The following is a 22119-nucleotide window of genomic DNA, read 5'->3' as shown; positions in this document are numbered from 1 at the left end:
CGAGCAATGTGCAGAGATAAGATGAGACAAGAAAAGTCGCTCGTGAGAGCATAAAGTTGGCGCGAGAAGAGAGAGGCGTTTTATTACTCGGCCGGAGATACGACTCCCGGAGGATAACGACGTTACGGTGACCGAGGAAATCGTAGCTAGTTATACATATACTTTAGAAAACATTTGTAGCTGACGCAAAAGCGATTTGTAACAAATGTGCGATATGTCTCGAACGGCGTTATCGTCAAGTTAAACGATGCCGAAAAGCAGCCGGTGCAACAAACAGAGACCGTAATTTCTGTAAAAAGTGAGAGCCTTTTATCGGAATCGCAATCTTACGACTCTCAATTTCAGCGTTAAAAAAAAAAAAAATTAGCATTAAAATTAAAGTGAAAACCGTGAGCAGTGGCTGATTATTATTTCTTTCTTTTTCTCTGTTTTATTATACGCATCGCATAGTATACTGATTAATAGCAATTTATTCCATGAAATAACAACGTCCGATAATTAATACAAACTTACGTAGCAGCGTTAATATTTATCCATTAGCAGAATATCGATTTATCAAAACAAGAAACGTTGCAAAAACTAATTAGTGCCATGTAACAAGCATAAAGGAGACTAATGGCATACAGAAGCGACAAAACGGAGGTGCAAAACGACAAGGAAAAAGAAAGAAAACGCGAAACGAGAGGAGCACGTGAAATGCGACGCGATTCACAAGGCTGCGACAAGGTAAACTCAGCTAACGTTGTCAAGATGGACAAGGAGCACAACCGACAGCCGACCGACCGACCGACCGACCGACCAGCTCAGCCAGCCGGCCGGAGAGCGGGATAAAGCTAAGCTAAGAGGCAAGTCAAAGCAAGTTGAGAAGAGCTAGGTCGAGACGAGGCAAGGTAAAGGCAAGTAGGGACGGGCTGTGGCAAGGCGCATTGGCGAGGCATGCTAAGGCAACGGGTCCAAAGTCGCCGTCGTGCCTCGGTACGAGGCCCCGGTGGCGCGTTAACCTCCCGCTCGAACGCAGTACGCTCTCGACTCTCGCGCAGGCCAGGTTGCATCAATCCCGCTGGCCGATCCACCGACCACGTGCAGCCCGCCAACAGGCGGCCGCGAGGGGAGAAGCTACCGAGATCTGATTGCGTGCACGTGCCTCTCGTGCACCGACAGTAACGATCGCCGGCGCGAAAAGAAAAATATAGACTCGTTTGTAAAATTAAAAAATAAACTTTTTTTTTTTTTTTTTTAAATGCTTCTCCGTGCAACGCGTCGTGTGAAATGCGTTCAATTGTTTTTCGATAACTCGGAAGCGCGCGAGATTCATCAGTGCAAATCTAGATCATCGAGAGGATCGGAAAAAGTGCGCGGCACCCGATCTATATCTCCCGCGCGCTTCCACCGCTGCGGGAATTTAATTCGCAAGTGCGCGCGAGAGGATAATCCGGGAGAAGTCACGGCGCTCAGCCACGGAGGGCACGGATTAAAACGGACGTTGTAAATTAATTCGCGGGAGATTCCGATCGCGCGCACGCTCGAGTTCGACCTGCGGGAGCAGCTTACACCCGAGAGTATCGCACCGTGACGCCACGCAAATTTAATTCCGAGACGCGTCTCTCACGTCTGCAAAATCGGTCCAGCCACGTACGGAATGTAACGTGGATTAAAAAAGAAGACGCGCCGTTCCGCTTTTGGCGAGCGCGCGTGAAATCGACAACCCGACGAGAACGAAAACGGGAGACCTTTACCCTCCGGGCCTCAGAAATTTTCACGCTCCGTTGAATCACGGAGGGAAGAATCGGCAGAAAAAAACCGCCCGACACGGGACTCAAGCGATCGGAACGGGTCGGAATAATTGAATTATCGCAAGTCCGGAGGCTGGGGAATCCTGGGCCCTACGGAACGACCATACATGGCCGTCGTCCGCCCACAAAGTCGGGAAAGAAGCGGCGGCATGTCGTCGTGATCGCGTGGGAGGTCGAGGCATCGTGCGCGCCACTTTTTACGCGCGAAACGAAGCGGAGAGGCAGATTCGTGCGGTCAACCGGACCGATCGCGCTTTATCCTGATTTATTAGATACGCGTTGATTTTGTGACGGAGAGAAACTGCGTGATCGGTGGCAATCTCATCGTTCCATGTATCGCGAGCACGCGTGCCGAGCCGGCCGACAGATCGATCCGGATGAGATCACCTGGGAGATGAGAAGAACCTGATTCAGAGCGAGTTCGTGCCGCCAAGTAGGCAGCGCAGTTCGAATAATTACCCGCAGCTAGTTCGTTAGCGAACCGTGGCTACGTCTTGACGCAAATTACATCGCCGCGAGTGAATGAAATCGAAGAGTTTCACTCGGCAAAATATAGAAGAAAGCTAAGAGAGGACGGATAATCTACGAATTATCTGAAAGAACTTTGCGCGCGTTGCGTCGCACAGAGAGGAACCATATGCGGCACGAAGTGAAAACCGCGCAAAATGCGCGCCGTTGACCCGCCGTGTCAACGTCCGAGATGCCGCGGTGCGCTATCCAGCTGAAGGAAGGAGGAGGGCCACGCGAGATAAAATCCCGAGGCGTGCCGCCGCCGATTGTGCTTCTGACAAACGCGCGAGGCGAATAAAGGGCCTACGTCGACGGGTAAAAATAGTAATCGAGGGAAGCGCGCGGAATGTCGGTCGCGGGAACAAGGAAATTATGTAGAGTGGGACTGGCCGCGGTCTTGGTCACCGCGCTGTGCGTTCTAACTCTGCTGGACTCGCCGCCAGCGCGACTCCCGGATCTGCCGACCGATCCTCCTCCCACGCCTGGTAAGCAATTTTCCTTCTACAGCACCTCCGCGGAGGGCGCAACCGCCGCGACCCTTGCCCTTTTGTTATCGGCGCAACGGTTTGCCGGCCTGAAAGGCGCCCAAGCACTACGCATTGGCATCTAGCGGTGTTTTTGCGCGCGCGCGAATTGCCTGTGACTGTAGATAAAATCGTGAGACAAATCGGTTCTTCATGTTGCTCTTTCACGCAACGTGACGCCTCGCGAATCTGATTAACCCCGTGAACTCGAGCAACTTCGCGACGAGGTCCGCGACTGCAGTTTCGAGACCGTCTTGCAATTAGACGATGCTATAGAGATCGCTATTTAAACGATAGCTTTCAATCACCGAGGCTACTCACTGTCGAATCAAATGTACTGAGATTTTCGAGAAGAAAGTTGCATAAAATTCAGAAACGTATTCATAATAAAAACGTTTTGCAGTAGATAAATTATTCCGCTAATAAAACGATGTTATATTTAATAATTTTATATTTATAGAGACTATTAAACGTTACAGTAATTAAAGTTGTGCCTTAACTAATTCAACGTTATTTTTTTTTTTTTTTTTTAATTTAATGACTCACAAGTCTGGGAGATACAAGATAAAAGGATCGTTAATAAAAAATACTCAAGTATTATGTGACAGAAGTCGGAATTGCTCCAGACGTTACGAATCGCACGTAAAATAAAGACTTATCATCTTATCTTGTTTGCGTGCGTAATGGCGAAAAGAGAAAAAAAAACAAAGAAAATAACAGCAACAATAGACGCTCTCGTGGAACAGTTTAGTTATCGCGTAAACTGAAGTTCCTTGACACGGTATGAAGGAAGATTCGCACGCAATAAACTTGTCCGAGGCGCCCGCGAACGTTTGTTACTCCGTACGCGCCATTTCCTAGTTACGTCAAGTTTCTCAGCATTGAAATGTTATCCGGCGGGCAAACGCGAGGAGGCTGCTTTTTTAAACGCACGTTCATCGCGAGTAATTGCGCCGGGCGCCACGTTTTCTAATACTAACAACGAATATGACTGCGTAAGCGATTCTCTTTAAAAGTCGATACCGATCAACCCGCGCTACGCACCGCGAAGATGCAACGTGCATCCCGCACGCAACGTGCGTGCACTTCCCCCTTCGAGGGAGGAGAAGCTGAAGAGATACGGCGATAACACGCGCGAGCGCAAAAGGAACGCAATACGAAGTTATAAATACACCGCGGAGCTTTGGCATAAAGCTCGCCAAGGACGTAAATCCCGGCGCTGTTCTTTGGTAGTAGCGACTTCATTAGTCGACGTAATTTATGACGTGATTCATCGAGTGACCGCCCGTCGATTCGTGCGCTTTCGCGTAATTCATCCCCTTCTTCCTCCGCCTCCTTCACTTCGACATGCAAACATTTCATGGGAATAATGACAGCCGATCGTACGATCGTATCGAGAGATCACGTTCTTGGATCAGCTCGACGAGCCTGCGAGATCGTTCGCCTCAAACATCTTTCATGCATAAGAGTCAAATGACCGCGTTCGAAATTATGAATTACGAAATATAAATTCAGACCGCTTTTTCAAGACGCAGATTTGATCGATCGCACGGGTGAGAAGGACACGAGAGATAACAGCTGTGATTCTTATCCGAAGGTGCACGAGTTTCGCGCTTCAATTAGCCGAAGATAAGCGTTTCCCCCCCTTGGCGGGAGTAATTTCTAACTAATTAGCGACGGGCCGTAAAAATCGACAGGATTCGCTCGCTAATTTATCTCCGCGAGCTCACCGACGATTTCCATGAGAACGCCGGGGTGCATTAGCGTATTTCTAACGCGCGGTACGCACGCCTCGCTCGCGGGGCCGCGTTTTACCTTCTCGTAAACCTCGCGGAGCGTGGCCGCGACGGACGGTCGAGGGGCGGCGGGTGAGGCAAAGGGCACGGAGTCACGAAGGATGCTCGCGGCACGCAAACACGTAATACTACCCGTCGGACCCCGTTGGTCGGGTCAAGCGGCGACTTTTAACGACGCATTGCAACACAGAGCCGCCCGCGGAGACGGTGGACCGTCGGCGGCCTCGTTACCTCTCGAGATCCGTCCGAGAAATGGTCCCGCGCCGTCAATAACGCTCGCGATCCATATACGTCGAAGACGAGTAATTGCGAACGAGACGAGTCACGAAACGTATACAGTGCCATAAATTTGCCGCGCCGGGGACGCCAACACGCCGCGCGACGTTCCTTATTTTTTCCTCCCCCGCTCCCTCTGCCCCCCCTCGCCAGCGGCCGTCGCCGCTGTCGCGCAGAAATAATTATAAACGAGACGTAACGAGAGTCCTTAAAGCTATCAGCGGCGCAGATTTATTATCGCCCTCGAACGCGAGAGTGCCCGAGCTCTGTCGTATTCCATAAATACATTTATTATAAATGCATTAATGCACGGAAAGAAGGATCGCAGCTCGCGGCCGCGCCGGTGAACGAGTTCCTCCGTGGAATGGGACTTTACATTAGGGGGTCTAATTATCGGTCACGTCGACTGCGATTCCGCCCAGGTAATTTGCCCGGAATCGCTGAAATATATGTAAATCGCAATTACGAGTCAGCGCGCGATGAACACTGATAAGCGAGAGAAAGCACGATGCCGAAGCGAACGTATTCGCGACACGTTCGTTTCCGGCGCACGAACGCGTCACTTCCTGCGAGCGGAGGCGACGTCTTCGCGATCCTTCTTCGTGGCGGATGGAATCGAGATTTGATCGGCCTCGACAATAAGCTCGGCGGAACGCGACACTGCACTCGTAGAAATTGCCGGACGATATACCGGCAAGGAATGCAAGCGATACTATCGGGGTAATAGCGCAAAAGTCCTGATACCCTACGGACAACGCGTAGTTAGTGTACCTGGCGTGTACGTGCACGCTTACTCCTACAAGAAAATACAGTCGGGTGAAACTAGTTAACTAGTTACCTCGGATGACTCGGAAACTTCAAAAGCAACTCAACTGTATGAATATGCATCATACTTCTGAATTTGGATTAAAGTGTATATGTTTCGCGCACGAACAACTACGAATGCGACATTTATAAAAATATAAATCGCTACTAAAATTAATTCATTCGCTAAGTATATACTCCTTACATTAAAATACATATACGAGGAGCGTCGTGCGCTGATAATAAAAACGTCGAAATATTTCATTATATTTTATGCAACTTATTTTTGTATAGAGAGACAACAGTTTTAATTGCATTTTCTCAAGATAGCTACCGCCCGAGAATGCCTCTGATGATTTACAGCCGGACTTGCGCGCTTTCTGTCGGCATAAAAAAAACCGCGAGACAGTATTATTCCCCTTGCCGTATCCCAATTAACTTTTTCGACCGACGAAGCTGACGTTTGAGTGTTATTCTTCGCGCGTATTTTCTAGGGGGCGAACCGCCGGGCACAAGGAGCATTGTCGCTTACTCATGGGCCCGGAGATTGGCACTCGATTACAGGCCCACCAAGCAGTGCGACGGTAATGGAACGCGAGGAATGGCGTTAAACGCGCACGAACCGCCCGGCGCGAAGTGGCTCGAGACAATCCCGGGACGGCTCTTCCTGTACAGCGCCCACTTGGACCTCAGAATCGCCGGTTACCCGAGCATCAGAGTGATTGGCGTTAAACGAGGAGCCTTGCCGGCCCCCGCGCTCTTCTGCACTATATGGTGAGCCATTTTTCACGTCGCGATACGGCCCGTTACTCGTCCATCTCTGACGGACGCCGAGCATCGAAGGAAAAGAGAATCACTGAGAGATGCTCATAAACGAGAAACTGTGTCGCTTACCGCCTCGGCGAATCGCGCCATGATAAATCGGCTACATTAGTATCAATCTTCCCAAACAGAAATTCAATAAGATCGCGTTTAAATTTGTTATTTCGATTATTTGTGTAAATACCTCGCGAATAGTTTATTTTTTAAGCCGAAATCGTCATATAAATTTTTTTAATTTTAAACACGCTTTAAATCTTAAGGTTATCTATGTTATAATTACCAAGGGATATTTTTAAGCTGCTGCTTATTTTTTTATTCCTCCTAGTTTAAAGTTTAAAAAAAAAAAAAATTATAATGCAGCACACACGTAAGGGTTTATTAATAATAAATGCATCAAAGGGGTATGGTGGAATATATTTGAATTTGTTTCATACTTTTAACCACGACGAAATTAAACTTTGTTAACGTAAGTCAGGCCTTCTCTTTACGCCCGTATGCAAGCAGGTTGTTTCGAGCAACGCTAAGCGTGAGTAATGCAAACGCCAGCAGCGGCGCGAAACGGAGCGCGTTCACTTAAAATACACGGTTGAAAGACCGCGTTATGAATGTCTCTATAAATGCCTACTACCGCGCGTGCAGATGTTTTCCGCTAGAACGACGCTCGGGCGCTAACTAGCGTCGCCTCAATCGGAAGCGATGGATCAAATAGGCCCGTTCGGTTTCAGGTACCGGGAGTACGGGAGGACGCGATCGCTCAGCGTGGAAGCGCTCGTCTCGACGATCTGGCTGGACGAGTGGGACGACACGGCAAACAGCTACACCGGGATCCTCGTCAACTGTCAACTGCCGCTGGACAGCGCGATGCGCCGCGCGACGCCCCGGGTCCACGTGGGCCCGAATCCTTGCCACGCGAATGCTAGTCATAGTTTAACGATCCGCGCGGAATCCGCCGACGACGCGTTCGACCGGAAGCGGCGCCAGTTCACTCTGTGCATCAAAGGACTGGACTTCGACGAGGACATATCGCGCAAGCTGATCGCGTTTGTCGAGCTACACCGAATTCTGGGCGCCAAGCTGTTCTACTTCTACGTGTTCAGCGTGCACGAGAACGTGCTCAAGGTATTGCGGCTGTACGAACGCTCGAACGTCGTGCGGTGGTTCGCACTCGACCTCCCGGGCGACCTACCAAATGAGAAAACAACCCGCAGGAGGTTTTTCGCCGAGGACATCTGGACGAAGAGGCGAATGGAACTGATTCCCTACAACCACTGTTTTTACGAGAACCTACACCGATCGGAGTTCGTTGTGCCGATCGACATCGACGAGGCGATCGTGCCGACGCGCCGGAAAACCTGGCACGAGCTGCTGCTGGACGAGCGCGCGAAGCTCGGCAGAAGTTTTAAAGATTTTGCCTCGTACTCCGTACGGAACGCCTACTTTTTTCCCGAACTACAAAACAAAAGTCGAGCCGACGAGCTAGCCGGCCTCGACGAGAAGCCCCGTCGCTCGGAAGATCACACGGACTACCTAGATATCATGAGAACGGCCAGTATCTCGCCTGAGGGAGACTCGGTGAAGAGTTTCGTTTCAACAAGGCGCGCATTAACGGTGCATAATCACTACGCCCTAACCACGCTAAACCCGTCCACCAGACGGACCCATCACATGAACTCAAACGACGTGCTCAAACACCACCACCGAGCTTGCGACAGCACGCACCTCGATTGTGATTTGCTGATGGAGGACGTTAAGATAGACGAGACCGCTTTGCGCTACGCGGACGAGCTCAAAACGAGAATGAAAATCACTCTGGCCGATCTTAACGCCCTGCCATGAGCCATATAGTAATGTTACGAGTAAAAAATCTTTTTTCAAAAATTTTATGCGACATTTATTACCAGTCCCCGCTGTTCTCTGACGTCCGTACCGTTAGACTATAAAAATATTAGAACTACGCTCGACGTTTGCGTTGCATAATATCCTTGCACAATGACGAGATTTAATTGAAGGCAAACATACGCGGCGACATCACCGTTTTGCGTTTATTAACGAAAATTTGGATTAAAAAAATATAACTTGGTGACAAAGCGGATCTTAATTTATCCATTAAAATCCAATGTACAGAAACAATCTAAACACCCCACATTGTCCCGCCGTTCGTGCCCTCTCTCGCGAAGTAAAATAGGTCATCTAGAAAATGATGTCGCGCAGAACCAGTGGTCTAAGAGAAAAATAACAGTGACGTTTCCCGTGCGTTGTACTTAAAGTTATTATGTGTAAAACAAGAGAGAAAAAGAGAAACGGAAGCAAGCTCTACGCTTTTCAGATTCGATAAATAAAAAGTCGCGATGCTGGAAATTATTACGGCACAATAATTGAAAGGCATTTAAAATAACAAAGGACGAGTCTTCGAAATTGATGCTCGTGCTTGTAATGATCGGACGCGATAATTGGAAATCGTCTAAAACGACGGGAGCGAAGCGTCGCCGAGCGATGGCTTTTCAACCCGCAGACTTGGATGTATTTTTCGCGCCGCCGTGGTCTCGGCCCGTCCGACACGTTTATGAAATGGAACGAAACGAACGCGCGATATTTACGCGAAGGAAAGCGCAGGAAAGGTAAGAATCTCTCGAGTTAACGAGTACGTACGAGGAGCGAACGACTTTATAAAGCGCCGCATCCATCATGCTCGGTACGTGTGAACGACAGTTTCAATCTCGCTAAAGTGGCGGTTTGGTGGCCATCCATTAGCGTTCGAGATCTCGTTCTTCGCGTGGGTCAAACTCTTCGCGCCTCAAACGGCCCCGCGGCGGAATTTCTATTGCCGTCGTCAGCGACTTATTAGGCGCTAGATCAGCCCGGCCGATACCGAGCGGCGTTATGCGCGATCGCGGACGAGCGTATTTTTTCGCAGATAAAATCAGAAAACGTAGAACGCTGCTGAGCGCATCCGAGACGGAAGATAAATCCCGTGGCGACGGAAGCAAACAAAGGTACGATCGTTCGAGGGCGATTCTCCTCGATAAGTTTTACGGCTCGTGTCGAGCGCGACGCGAGCACACGATCGAGATCGTAACTGGATTTAATAGATCATAAGGAAGCCGTCGTATCCGCATTCTCTAAAACTTGTTACAAGACACGAGGGCAAAAGCAAAACGTCACTTTTGCTCGAGGGAAACGAAGGCGAGGTTGGTTCGCGGAACGGCGAAATTATTCCTGGGCATTCCTCGGCGATTCTTCAAATGTCACCGCGACTTCAAAATGCAATAACCGAACTCGCCAACTTCCAAAGAGACGTGGCGGGACGGAGAAAAGTTTTCCATTGCGCCCTTCCTAAGTGTATCGATCACGGGGCCGCCGAGTATTTAGGACGACAGGTTACGAACGCCGAGAAATAACGCAAACATCAAGATCGTTCTAGTTACATATAATAATAATACCTCGCACGAATGAGACAGATCGGACCTGATAACGTATCACTAAACCAGAAAGAAAACTGCCCGGTTATTATACTCGCAAACTTGCTATTATACACCGTGAAAATTTTGTTCGCGATTTTTTTCGCCGGATTCTTAAAATTAACGCTGTTACGTCGATTTGAATAAATCTTCCTTCGTATATCGATTCCACTCGCGGTTTCTATTCATTTTACCGACCTAATAAAAGGTAATTCTGCTTCTAGCTCTTAAAACTGCAGCACTTTTTGTGACAAATATTTTTATATAATTTTTTTTAACTGTTAATATAATAAATCGCGATGGCTTTCGAAATGCATTTTTAAATTTAAAAAAGTGCTTTAATAAATAAATATAATAAAAATCAGCCACACAGCTACGCATGTATCGCGAAATGTATTCAATTCAATTGTATAGCAGCTACTCTATATTCATGGCTAGATCCAATTGCATTCATACAGACTTTACGATCGGTGCAACATGTTGCGCGGGAGCGGGACGGCGGATATAAATGAGTTAACGCTTCCCGCGGCGTGCACAATTTTCGGGAATTAAAATTTTAACCGAGAAGTCTCCAATCCATCATAAATCTCATTATATCCTTCAAGCGCGCGGACGTTGGCGCGCGTATCCCTTTACTGATTTATATCCGCGGCGTTTGAGCTGTGCAACGTTTCGTCTTTTTTTTTTCCCTCCTCGCGAACTGACAAAGTAATCTCGCTAAGTCACGCCTGAGGGGCTCCATTGAGCGTGGCTCGCGTTAATTCGGCCGCGGAACATTTTTCGCGACGAAGAGGAGCCGTGCTCCACTTAACAAAGTATCCACGGGCGAATGTCCGTCTGACAACACGTGATAAAACTCGGCGTGTCACATCCGCCGCGGCTGAGACCGATCCCGAATTAATGCGTCGATAAATCACGCGAGCTTTAAAAGCGGCGGCCTAAAAGAAAGAGAGGCGCGCATACATCAGCCGGCCTAAATTTATCAGCGTGTCCACGGATCTTTCCCGTATCGCGTCATCGCCCCGAGAGTTGCATCTTATTATTTGGGCTTCTTTCCTGGATCGCGCGCATCATAAAGGCGGGTCAGTTTCCGCGCGATGAGAGGCAAGTGGAAAGCATAATGGCATTACCGAGACAAGCTGGAATTCTCCAGGACTGCAGTTTCCCCGTCGCGAGACAAATTGGAGTGTTCAAAAGAACGCGTAATACGAGTCTCTCCGGAATAATGCGGTTTGAAGCGCTATGAAGCCGGACTCGCGAAGAAGGGTTTATGGATTATTTATCAGCGTGTTACTTTTTTTAAAATGCATTAACGAATATTAGTCTTATCTCGCAATAATAAAAAAAATGTTGTAATAAATAGCAAGGTACATGTATTAATAATGAGTTAATCATTTGTTTCCGTTGAATTACTTGCCGCGCTATTATTTAATCTCTGTACGTGTACAGAAGTGAGGAGAATAAGCTCGAACCCGTGGAGTTAAGTCGCTAAAGCCAAATGACTGTGCGGATCAGCCACCACTGCGGGTATATTTATAGTAATACTTTACGGATTATGTAACCGCGGACACTATCTGCTCGATACTTGCTAAAGCACACGGAATATATGAATAACCCTTTCATTCCTAAGATTTACGCGGGATATTTGCCGATTAATTTCAATAAATTCTAAAATACGTAGTTTGCTAAAAAAAAAAATAGGTTTTTATTTCTAATATTGCTTTTAATTCAACAATACCTTTTTAAGTTCCTCGTAGAAAAATTTTTTTAATTTACGTTATTTTTTTCTCTGCAATTTTTATTACTCGTGAGGAGTAGCTTAAAAAAAATTCTCAAATTAACGGGCCTCGATCGAGGACATCTACAAGAAATCTACAAGAATCTGTTCCGGTAAATTACGCGCGCGTCGTAAACCTCGCGACAGGCGAAAGTATGCGAGCGTGTGCGACACGAGCACTCACGTAGTAGCACAAAAAAGCTGGAAAACGCAGCTTTCGTGATTCGTTGGGCATTTGCAAGCATGCGCCTGCCATCCACCAAAGCGAGAGGGAGCGAGAAAGAGAGCATAGAGAGAGGGTTGATCGCGAGTAAGCAGCACGTGCGTAACAGTCATCCTGGCGCATTCGCCAGGACCGCTTGCATCTCGGAAGTTATCTCTCCATCATCGGACGCCGCAGATCATTATCTCGCGCGCGACGAATGGTCCGCACGACGCATCGCGGAGAGCCCTCGAAATCAGCGGTTATTAATGCCCCGGCGGATTTTTCATCGCGAACATCGGAATCCCCTTTCGATCCGGACTCCCGAAATAAACTCCTGAAAAATTGTCGGGAAGTAGAAAGACCCCGGGGAAATTGATATCTCGTTTCGGGTACGTCTTGAATGCTCGCTCCAGTGAAAACATACAGAGTGAACGTCGTAAACGTCGCCGGTGACACGTATATGTATAAAATATGCACGCCCGCCGCGAGGAGCACGCGTGTGCGCGTGCTCGGCGCGTATACTGCATCGGGAATGCGATTCACTTACAAATTACATTTGAGCACCTCCGGCAAACTCTATCGGCTACAGTCCTTACCGTTTCCGCGCGAACACAGGCCGCCGATACGGCAAAACGGGTCGGCAGACTCTTCTCTTCGAGGACAGGGATAATCTGTCCGTTAAGAAACGCGAGAGATAATTCGCAGCAACGTGCCCGTTCGAGTGGACCGTAAGAATTCCGGTGTAATATGATGATACGAAGTAAAATGAAGCATAGCAATTCTTGGCCCGATCGAGCGCCGCAAAAAGTGAAGGTGCGCGTCGATCCCTTATCTCGTGCCTTCACTATCATCCCGACAAGCCGCGAAACGATATATCGATTGGAGCGAGCCGCGCCGCGATCTAATTGCCTGGAAGAAGTCATCTTTTTAGATCGATGCGCCCCAGGAGGAGTCGCGTCCGTAATGATAAAACGAAGATTAATCGACGGGAGGCCATCTATAAATAAGAAACCCGCGAATTTCCCCGCGAATTCGCCCGACGTGAATAATGAGACGAGGAGCGTAAAAAATTCCGGCCGATATTTCATGCCGCGCAGCCTATCTTTAATCGAGACAGCCACGACTCGTCAAAACTCGGTCATCGTGCTGGAGGAGAATATCATCCGGGATCAATCAAGATGTAAATCGGACCCGTTCGTAAAGATTAATGAGACGAGGACGCGAGATACGAAAAGCGATACCGTCCCGAGAACGACGTCAGACACGGATTTCCCAAAGTTCTCTCCGAAGAATTTGCACCGAGAGTTTAAAGATCAAAGAAAATCCCCGTTGCTCGCGGAAACGAACGCCTTTGACGTCGTAGTAAACATCGCAAATGAGAGACAGCACGCAGTCGGCATCGCGCAAGCAGGTAGTTCTAAAACGCAAGAAACGAACGAAACGGAAGGAAAGTCCGTCCACGTATCGCCCAAGTCTTTGAGACACGTATCATCGCCACCGCGCATCAGGATAGTCGACTACGACGACTACGTGACGTCGTTCTCGTCTAAGACCGAACTTCACGCCTGTCCAAAGTGCACGTCCGAGGGTGCCCTTCGCTCTCAAATCGATCCTTTTCGCTCTCTCTCGCAAGGCAAGAGAAATGACGATCCGAACGCACGAGGGGTATCTCGACATAATAATCTGATCGGACGCGAAAAATATCAGAGCAAGGATATCTGGCAAGGAAACCGCCTCCTGATCGGAGAGGCGAGAAATGTCGACGGTACTAAGCAGAAAAGAAACAACGACTTGTCACCGGTGCGATCGGCAGCAGATTTCAGGAAAGAAGCTACTTTGAGGCGGCATTATTATCCCGAGGGAGGTTGGGGTTACGTTATCGTCACATGCTCGGTGCTGGTGCATTTCATTGGGGTAGGTCTACAACTCGCCGCGCCCGGATGCTGGCACATCACGGCCGAAAAAATGTTCCGACATCCCCCACTGCACAGTGCAGGTAAGGAATTTCGATATTTTTTATCTACTATATAATTAATATGCCGATATATTATTTATATAACAAAAATTAATTATGGACTTTATAACTTGTGAACTTTGAAGCCTGACATTTGATAGGAAAAATGTTGTAATAAAATTTGTAATATTTTATATTTCGTGTACACATAAAGTAAATAAATCCATATCGCGACAAGGATATTTATTAGCGCGATTATTCGACTCTATATTCAAGTGAGGTAAATACGGCGTCATTATTCGAGCGTTCGTTACCAATGTGCTAATTGTGAATTATAAATGTAAATCTAACATTCAAATGCACGAAAATTATGCAACATAGATTTATGCGAATACTCCGGTTTACAATATTCTCTTGGTAATAAATTTCAACCGAAAAGATTATTCTAATTTAAATCAATCGCAGTTATAACACCTTTTCAAAAGTACCTGATTTTCTTTTATCGCATACCTATATTCAGTTAAAGTAACGTTACATTTTTGTCTATGCTTTACTTGCATAATATAATCATTTTTCACACGTTTTCCCGTAAACTAATAGCACGCTATTCATCATCATAAAGAGTAAATCACGACGATGATAGTTTCCTAATTCTGACCTGAATATGTCTCCTTACAGATCGTATTTTGATCACGTTTTATGTAACTACAGATATACTCAACCCCTCTCAAATCTGATCGTATCATAAATTATACGCTTCCGGTACCCGGAGATACCGTGGACACAGGGCAAGTCAAAAAAGCGAAAACTCAACTCTTTTTCCACTCCTTTCAAATTTTAATCCGACATATTTGTCATTTATATTTTATCATTTCTAATAAAAATATATGTGCAAAATTATTTGAATAAAAAGTCATTAGTTTATTTATTTCATCTGTACTTTATATCAATAAATTATAATAATAAAAGATAACGCGTTTGATCAAAAATTTATTTAATTTAAAATACTTAAATTTTTAATAAATTTTATAAAATATTTACCAAGGAATTCTAAGATAAATATAGTTCATATTCGGTAATTTCTATAACTTGGCGAAACTTTATTGTATAATAATAAAATAATTGTGAAAGTTTTGCCTCGAATGAGATCTGCTATTAAGTTGCATTAAAAGGAAATAATGCTTACTATTTCTAAAGAATCTCGGTAACTGTGGCCGAAGTTGCGATCAAAGTTATACCCGACGTTACACCTCTGACACACATTGATTTTCTTGTCGTATTTTCTACGGGCCAAGTTTCTACAGATTGACCGTAAATTGTTTGCTTTGTCATGTCCGAAATGCAGTTTTCGCAATTTCCACAGTATCTTTTTATTCCGAAAAAGTTTACTTCTTGCCATTAAAGTTGCAAGGAAAAATAATGCAATTAAGAACAGCCTAATTAAAAATATTCTATAGCACTATTGATAAAACCTACAACAATATCGTCAGTGAATAAAAAAATGTGCTCTAAAAGAAGAGACAAAAAATATAAATTTATAAGCAACTTAAAATTAAAGTTCTCACAAATTAACGCCTCGTTTAATAATAAAAAAACTTATCAAGTTTTCCCAACAGTAGTAACTTTTTCCCAGTGTCATTACTTATTCCGAAAAGGTAGACACACTTTTTATCCGACCCTCACGCTCTTTTCGAGATTAATGCATACGAAAGAAGACTGTCTACTGCGTAACATCGCAAAAGGTACGTGTGAGAAAAATCAGGACAACGAATCGGCAGTCGAAACGCGTCGCGCGGCTCACGTTCGGCCTAATGCGTGCAAAGCATCGCGATGCGTTCGCGCAATGTCGTTCGATTTCACACGTCGTGGACAGTGACCGTTCGAAAGCCGCCGATGGTGCTAGTGTAATTTAATTCTCAGTTAAATTTTTTGCCGGGCGTACTCTTTCGTGACGCGAGTCCAATTGCAAAAGTGAAAATAAAAAAAAAGTCAGATCAAAAAAAATAAAAAAAAATAAAACAACAGGTTGAAAAGCGCGAGGCTGTTACGCTGGACAAGTGCATCGCACTTCCAAAGCACTGATGCCGCGCGATAAATATACATATATCTACCGAGTTGCACTTTGAAAGCTCGAAATAAACGTGCCGTGGACACCTATCCTTCGAAAGAATTACTTACATACAAAGTACTTCGCATTGTTCGTGACTCATTTAAATATCGAGATAAGTAACGCGACGGCGCGTGACGGCGACATAACGCGATTCCGAGCATCGCTTCCTCGGCACGAAGATCCAGCGACCGAGAACGTCTCCGCGATATCGCACGAGTTCGCAAAACGATCCATGAAATGAACGAACGAGCTGATTCGGCGAGACCGTCGCGCGTAGGACCCGCATATCGCAAGCGTCGCCGATCTTACAGCGCGGCTGTAAGCGAGGAGAATTCGCTCGACGAAGATGACGACGACGAACAGCCGGAGGAGGAGGAGAAAGAATCCTATCCCGATCGTGACGCTGCAGCATGTCGCTGCCGGCAACGCGAGTGCAACGCGCGGAAAATATCCGTCGTGGAATCCGAGGGCCGCTCTTCGTCCGAGAGCCTCGTTTCAAAGCGGGCGTTGACGAGCGAGTCTTCCGGCGACATTGCGAAATCGTGGAGCGAGATCGAGCTGCCCGAGCTGTTGCTGGCGCATCCGGAGATTCTATCGCGAATGCTACGCTGCCGCTGCTTCCTGACGCAATTCTCCGCGCGCGGTCAGTACGAACGCCGGAAGATCTCGTCCACGTCCACGTGCTCCGCACGAGACTCCGTCCAGGGAGTTGTCGCGACGCGGAAGGACTCCGGAAACTCCGTATCGACTTGCCAAAGCTTCCTGCCGCCGTCCTCTGGTAGAAACTCGGCCGGTAGCCTTTACCACGATATCGTCATCGGGGACAACGGGGCCGCGATTCAGCGCCGGCACTCGATTGCTACCGGGCCGATACCCTATCGCCGATACTCAGATCTAACGTACTCGTCGCGAGGTCGCAAGATCGGCCGTGTAGATAATCGCCGACTTTCCGAGCAGCAGCTCGTCGATGATGCAATCGGAAGCTGCGAGAGCACCATCGGCGTCGCGAGCACCGCGGAATCGATTCTCATTAATACCTACTCGCGGACTTTTCCAAAGACGGCTCGCGCGACACGATCCATCTCTCCGTTTTCTTCCGAAGTCGCTGCATCCGCTAAAAATCCGAAACGCAATGAAAGTCGGATTGCTAACGAATCTAGAAACGCGAGTCCAGCTGCCAACGAAAAGAGTACCGACGCGAATGCCAACGTTGGTTCTGCCGGTCGTAAAAGCAGCGCCATTTCGATTACGCCCAAGATGATGAGAAGGCGATTCTCCGAGCAGCTAATTCTCGAGGGAGGCCTCGGTAGCGTCGGCGAATCCGAGAATCTGCTCGATCGGCTGGAGAACGCGGAGGAGGCCGAGGAGTCTCTCGACGCGATAAACGCACGAAAAAAAATCACGCTCAATAAGCATTACTACCCGGAAGGCGGTTGGGGATACGTTATTATCATAATAACGATTCTCGTGCACCTAATCTCTCACGGGCTGCAACTGGCGTCCGGCCTGCTGATGAAACCGGCGATGACGCGATTCGAGCAGACAGTCGGGAACTCAGGTACGACGTATACAAGTGTTATCGACTTGATAATCGAATCCCGGCCTAATACTCGATAGTTTCAACGGGAGCATGTAAGCATTAATCATGAATATCGTTAACCGTAACAGGCAAACTGGCAAGAACCATATAATTTGTGAAAATTGTATTCTCACATATGAATGTTAATCATTAAATAATTATAACTTGAAAATAATCAAAATTAAGAACGCATACTTGGCGTCAAAGATGTACGGAAAGTAATTAATTCATATCTCTACTCCTTCGCGCGACAAAAGAACTGACGACGTGATCTCGAAAGACGTATCTGTAATTTATGTTCGCGATCGCGAAGAGACGATGTGGTCGGTCTCGTTTCGCGTCACAACCCGAGTGGAAATTGATTCCCACTATTACCTAATAATTAGCTAGCCAATTTCGTGGTTCATCTCGTGGCTGTCTAGCAAAATTTTTAAATGACAACTTTATTTTATTTTTTAAAGATAGTCACTAAATAATAAATACTTTCTTATAATTTATGGCCAGTACCAAGCTAGTCACTAGTTAAAAAATATATTTAATCCGCGCGATCTAACCACTAGCTGCAAAATCAGATTAGCTAGATAAATTTTCACTCCGGAATTAGCAAATCCAATCAGAACGATGTGCGCTCGAAATCGGGAGAACTGACCTCTTCCCCGCGAAAGCTGATCGATCAAAGTCGGGTGAGTAATCGAGACGCGACGAACGTATACATCACGTTACGATGCTCGTTAATATGCAAATGTACGCCACCCACGCCGATTAATATCCGACCGAAGGCGCGCTGTTTTGCTCGACAAAACTTGGCGGAAAGTTTCAGGGCGCAAGAATTGCTGGAGGGATTCGACACGCTTGCAACAACTGTCCGGGCGGTCCACGTAAATTGCACGGCGGCGAACAAATTTGCCTGCGTCTTACGATATTTATTTAAAGCTTCCGCACGTATGCGTGTAAATTGTCACGCGAACACACCCGTTAGTTACGTTATTGATTCGATTAACACGATCGCCGACGCGAATGCTCTACTACACAGCAAACAGATGTAAAATCATCCGAGGAACGAGCGAATATCATAATTACAGCAATAAATAAATATTTGCTAATAATATAAATTATTCCGATCAAAAAATGGTAGAGCCTTACAAATGTTATTTTTGCATCTAGTATTTCTCTCTGCGTTTGTATCAATTTTCGGAATTTATTTTGTTCTAAAAAAACTATTACTGTTTCAATCAATTATTGTTATTTAATTGAACATTTAATCTTTTTATTAAAAAAAAAAATAAAAAAAATAAAAAAAAAACTGAACGGATACATCGTGCGAAATAATGTTAACCCGGTTAACTAACAATATAAATATATCGTAATTTTTCTTAATTTAAATAAAAATTTAAATATCGCTTGAGGCATTTACATATATTTCAATGTTATTCGTAAGACAAACTAAATTTCCAGTACAAGAACAGAATTGCATTTGTGCGACACGATTTCAAAATCCACCAAAAGTTCAGCAATCATAAAGGCTTAAATTACAATCAACCCGAAGTTATTTGTCGACAAGAACATTGAATCGGACGCAAATTTAAATTACATAATGGAAAACGGAACTAGGTAACAATTCATCGCCGAGCATTTAATCGGATGGCAAATTACGCGAAAACACTTCACCGAGATGAACATTTATCAAAAGGAGAAATCATGAAGCATAAATTTACACCGACAGAAAAGTTTTTTAAATTATTATACGAAAGATTTGATATCGCTTGACCTGCGATTTGATGTTAGCTTGACTAGTCATAACTGGGTCAACATTCTTTTCGATGAATTTTTCATTGAACAAGTTTTCTATTCTGCCATTACCATTTCAAGAGATCTCCTATTCGCATTCCCACCGATTGACTTTTATTCAGGTCGAATTACCTTTAATCAATTTTTATTTCAATAAATTATCGATATTCACTTTTCCATTACAAACAAAATATATATTCGACTTCCCGCCCGATGGCTTTTATCTTGTTATTTCGCTGAATTGCGTTTTCGCGAATTCAATATATTCCGCCAAACATTGCAACGTGAGTAATTTTGCAAGTACGAGAACCATAAATATTTTTCCAGCTACGGAACTCACAGCGAGAACGAGCAAGTATAATTCCACGGAAAAATTTATCAGAAGATTCAGGAAAGAAAATTACTGGATGTACCTACATTCTGCTTAATAAATCTTTAACTGACTTTAACAAATCTGGCGCCGTTAAATAAATAGGGAGGTAAATAAATCTTGGCTTCTCACCAACTCCGGTTTTTTATTTTTCTTTAACTAAATAACAGATACGGAGTAAATTGGAAATTATTTCACTTCAGAACGAGAGAGAAGACTCGATCAATAAATATTACAATTAAACTAAATGTTAAAAATAATTAGTTTATTCAAATTTATTGACGTATGTAAAGTGATTCAAAGCAGTTCCTTCCAACAATTAATATTTATTCCTGCTTTTTCTTATTGCGAGAAAAGTCCAAGTTCCCTAGATACTCTATCGACCAGATTCTGATAAAACAGATAGTGCAACCCTTCTGCTTGTGGACCGCTTTATCAGCTTGTACTAACTTACCGACTACTCAGATCCTTCATACCTTTACCGAGAGTTGATCTATTTGCGAAACATTTTACTTTCTAACATTAAAAATATATATTAAAAAAAAAAAGTATATAAAAAATTTATTATACATACAACATGCTCCAGATTTAATCTGAATGAAGCAAGTTAGTTTTCACGCGTGCGATAAAATGCGCTTAATTACAAATCTAGTTAGCAACTATTGTATTCTTAGAAATAATTTTTATGCTTTTTCTTTTTGCGCTGATCTAATTATTACTTAATTGATCAACATTCACGCCTTGTGCCGTGGTATTTTACACGCAAGATTCATATATAAATGCATATGAAACGAGAAATAAATCGCAGTCGCTTGACACGCATTAGCAAAATGATTAATTCATCACAAATAAGATATTGAATTGCTAATTGCTGTAATATACAACCCTAACGGCGAGCATTTGCATAATTATGCGGCACATAATTATCTGAGTCGCGCTACGACAAGCAAAAGGAGACTTCGAATAACACGCCCCAAAAGATTTCATACCGCACATCGGTAACAATCATAAAACCGGATACGCTTGTATCGAGATGATATACTGTGCGCGAGAGTACACGACTAGCGACTGGAAGGCTGTAAATTAAGAGCTGTAACAACGCGAGATAAAGATACGGAAATAATGTAGTTCTAACGAGCAGCGGGCGCAAAAAAAGGGAAACCCATTAAAATGCATCATCCAGCAGTTATGAGAAGATAAAGGCCTCAAAGAAAGGATAAAATTAGCCATTATATCGATAACGTACTACACTTTCATACGATAAAGATGTTGCGAGGATTAAGCGGATACGAAGGAAAAATTATATTTAAGAATTTATCCGGAAAAACATACAATTCCAACTATGGATTTTGAAGCAGAATCGTATCAAAGATTTAGCATTTAAATTAGAATATTATTTTCCAGAACATGCCTGTCTTCGACCGTCGCTCGGATATGAATGTGCAGCTACAAAAATCAACGAATCGAACCACGGATACGAACCACGCGTAATATAAATGCGTGCAGACACCCTGTCGCTTTGGTACATCGTGCCGCGCGTCGTAAACTTGAATATCCCGCAAATCTGCGACGCGTCTTGCAAGACGGAAAAAGAACGCGGGCCGCGCCGGTGATTCGCGAATACGGCGCGTCTTCCTCCGAGCTTCCGTCGTTCGTTTTTCCTCGTAAAACTTTATTGGAACTAGTGTTCCTCTCGTCCGCGCGGGAGTTTATCGTTCGCGAATGTGCCGGCCGCACGACGGCAGATGAAATGAAATCGGCGAGGACGGTTAATGACATCCGAAAGTATATCCGCGACAGTCGACCGCGCCTGCCGAATCGAGTTTTACTTTCATTCGGTGAAAGTGGTATACCCCCCTCTGGTTGAATCTCGCAACGGGTTTATCAAACGCGTACACTTTTCTCCGGTCCTTTCTTCCTCCTCCGCTCGCGACGTAGATATTCGAATAATATTTTTCTCCCAGTGCCCTCCCGGAATCTAAAGTATCTTTTTTTATAGTCGCGAGAAACATTGCAGCGATTTTTGCAATATAAATGTTTAAAACAAAAATAAATTATAATTAAACGATTCATATATCTTATTTTTATTATATGTAATCTAGCATCAAAATAATTTAATAAAACTTCATAATGGAATCAACGCTAACATCGATATAAACAGTATCGCAATTAGGAGTATAGATTTTTCATTTATCGAAATGCCGGACGTAGGGGAAAAGAAATCTGATAAAAGTCCTTTCTATCGACGTAATTGGAAGTCCTACATCGAGACAAGAAGGCGGAACACAAACTTCCTGAGCTGTGCAAACGAGCAATATCGCGATATGCTCATGTAGGTATACGCAAGAGCTAT

The 22119-nt window shown here is 45.1% G+C and overlaps 2 protein-coding genes and 1 long non-coding RNA gene across 3 annotated transcripts in view; 2 read left to right on the top strand and 1 right to left on the bottom strand.

The window, feature by feature from the left end:
• Positions 1 to 22119, bottom strand: part of LOC139105417 (uncharacterized) — a 120710-nt gene that overhangs the window by 70808 nt on the left and 27783 nt on the right. The window lies entirely within an intron of this gene.
• On the top strand, positions 1163 to 11674 carry LOC139105414 (uncharacterized). Its single transcript, XM_070661503.1, has 3 exons — positions 1163 to 2788; positions 6198 to 6477; positions 7251 to 11674. Exons 1-3 carry the CDS (start codon positions 2650 to 2652, stop codon positions 8359 to 8361), a joined length of 1530 nt encoding a protein of 509 aa, XP_070517604.1. The 5' UTR covers positions 1163 to 2649; the 3' UTR covers positions 8362 to 11674.
• The window catches only part of LOC139105372 (uncharacterized), a 37346-nt gene continuing 26952 nt past the window's right edge, over positions 11726 to 22119 (top strand). Inside the window, exon 1 of the mRNA XM_070661428.1 lies at positions 11726 to 13961. Within this exon, the coding sequence (XP_070517529.1) occupies positions 12713 to 13961 (1249 nt within the window). The 5' untranslated portion in view covers positions 11726 to 12712. The remainder of the gene's footprint in view (positions 13962 to 22119) is intronic.

This window comes from Cardiocondyla obscurior, linkage group LG09, assembly GCF_019399895.1.
Source record: "Cardiocondyla obscurior isolate alpha-2009 linkage group LG09, Cobs3.1, whole genome shotgun sequence".
Classification (NCBI taxonomy): Eukaryota; Metazoa; Arthropoda; class Insecta; order Hymenoptera; family Formicidae; genus Cardiocondyla; species Cardiocondyla obscurior.
Note: the sequence above shows the minus strand (reverse complement) of the source record. Positions and strands in the feature narration are given on the sequence as shown.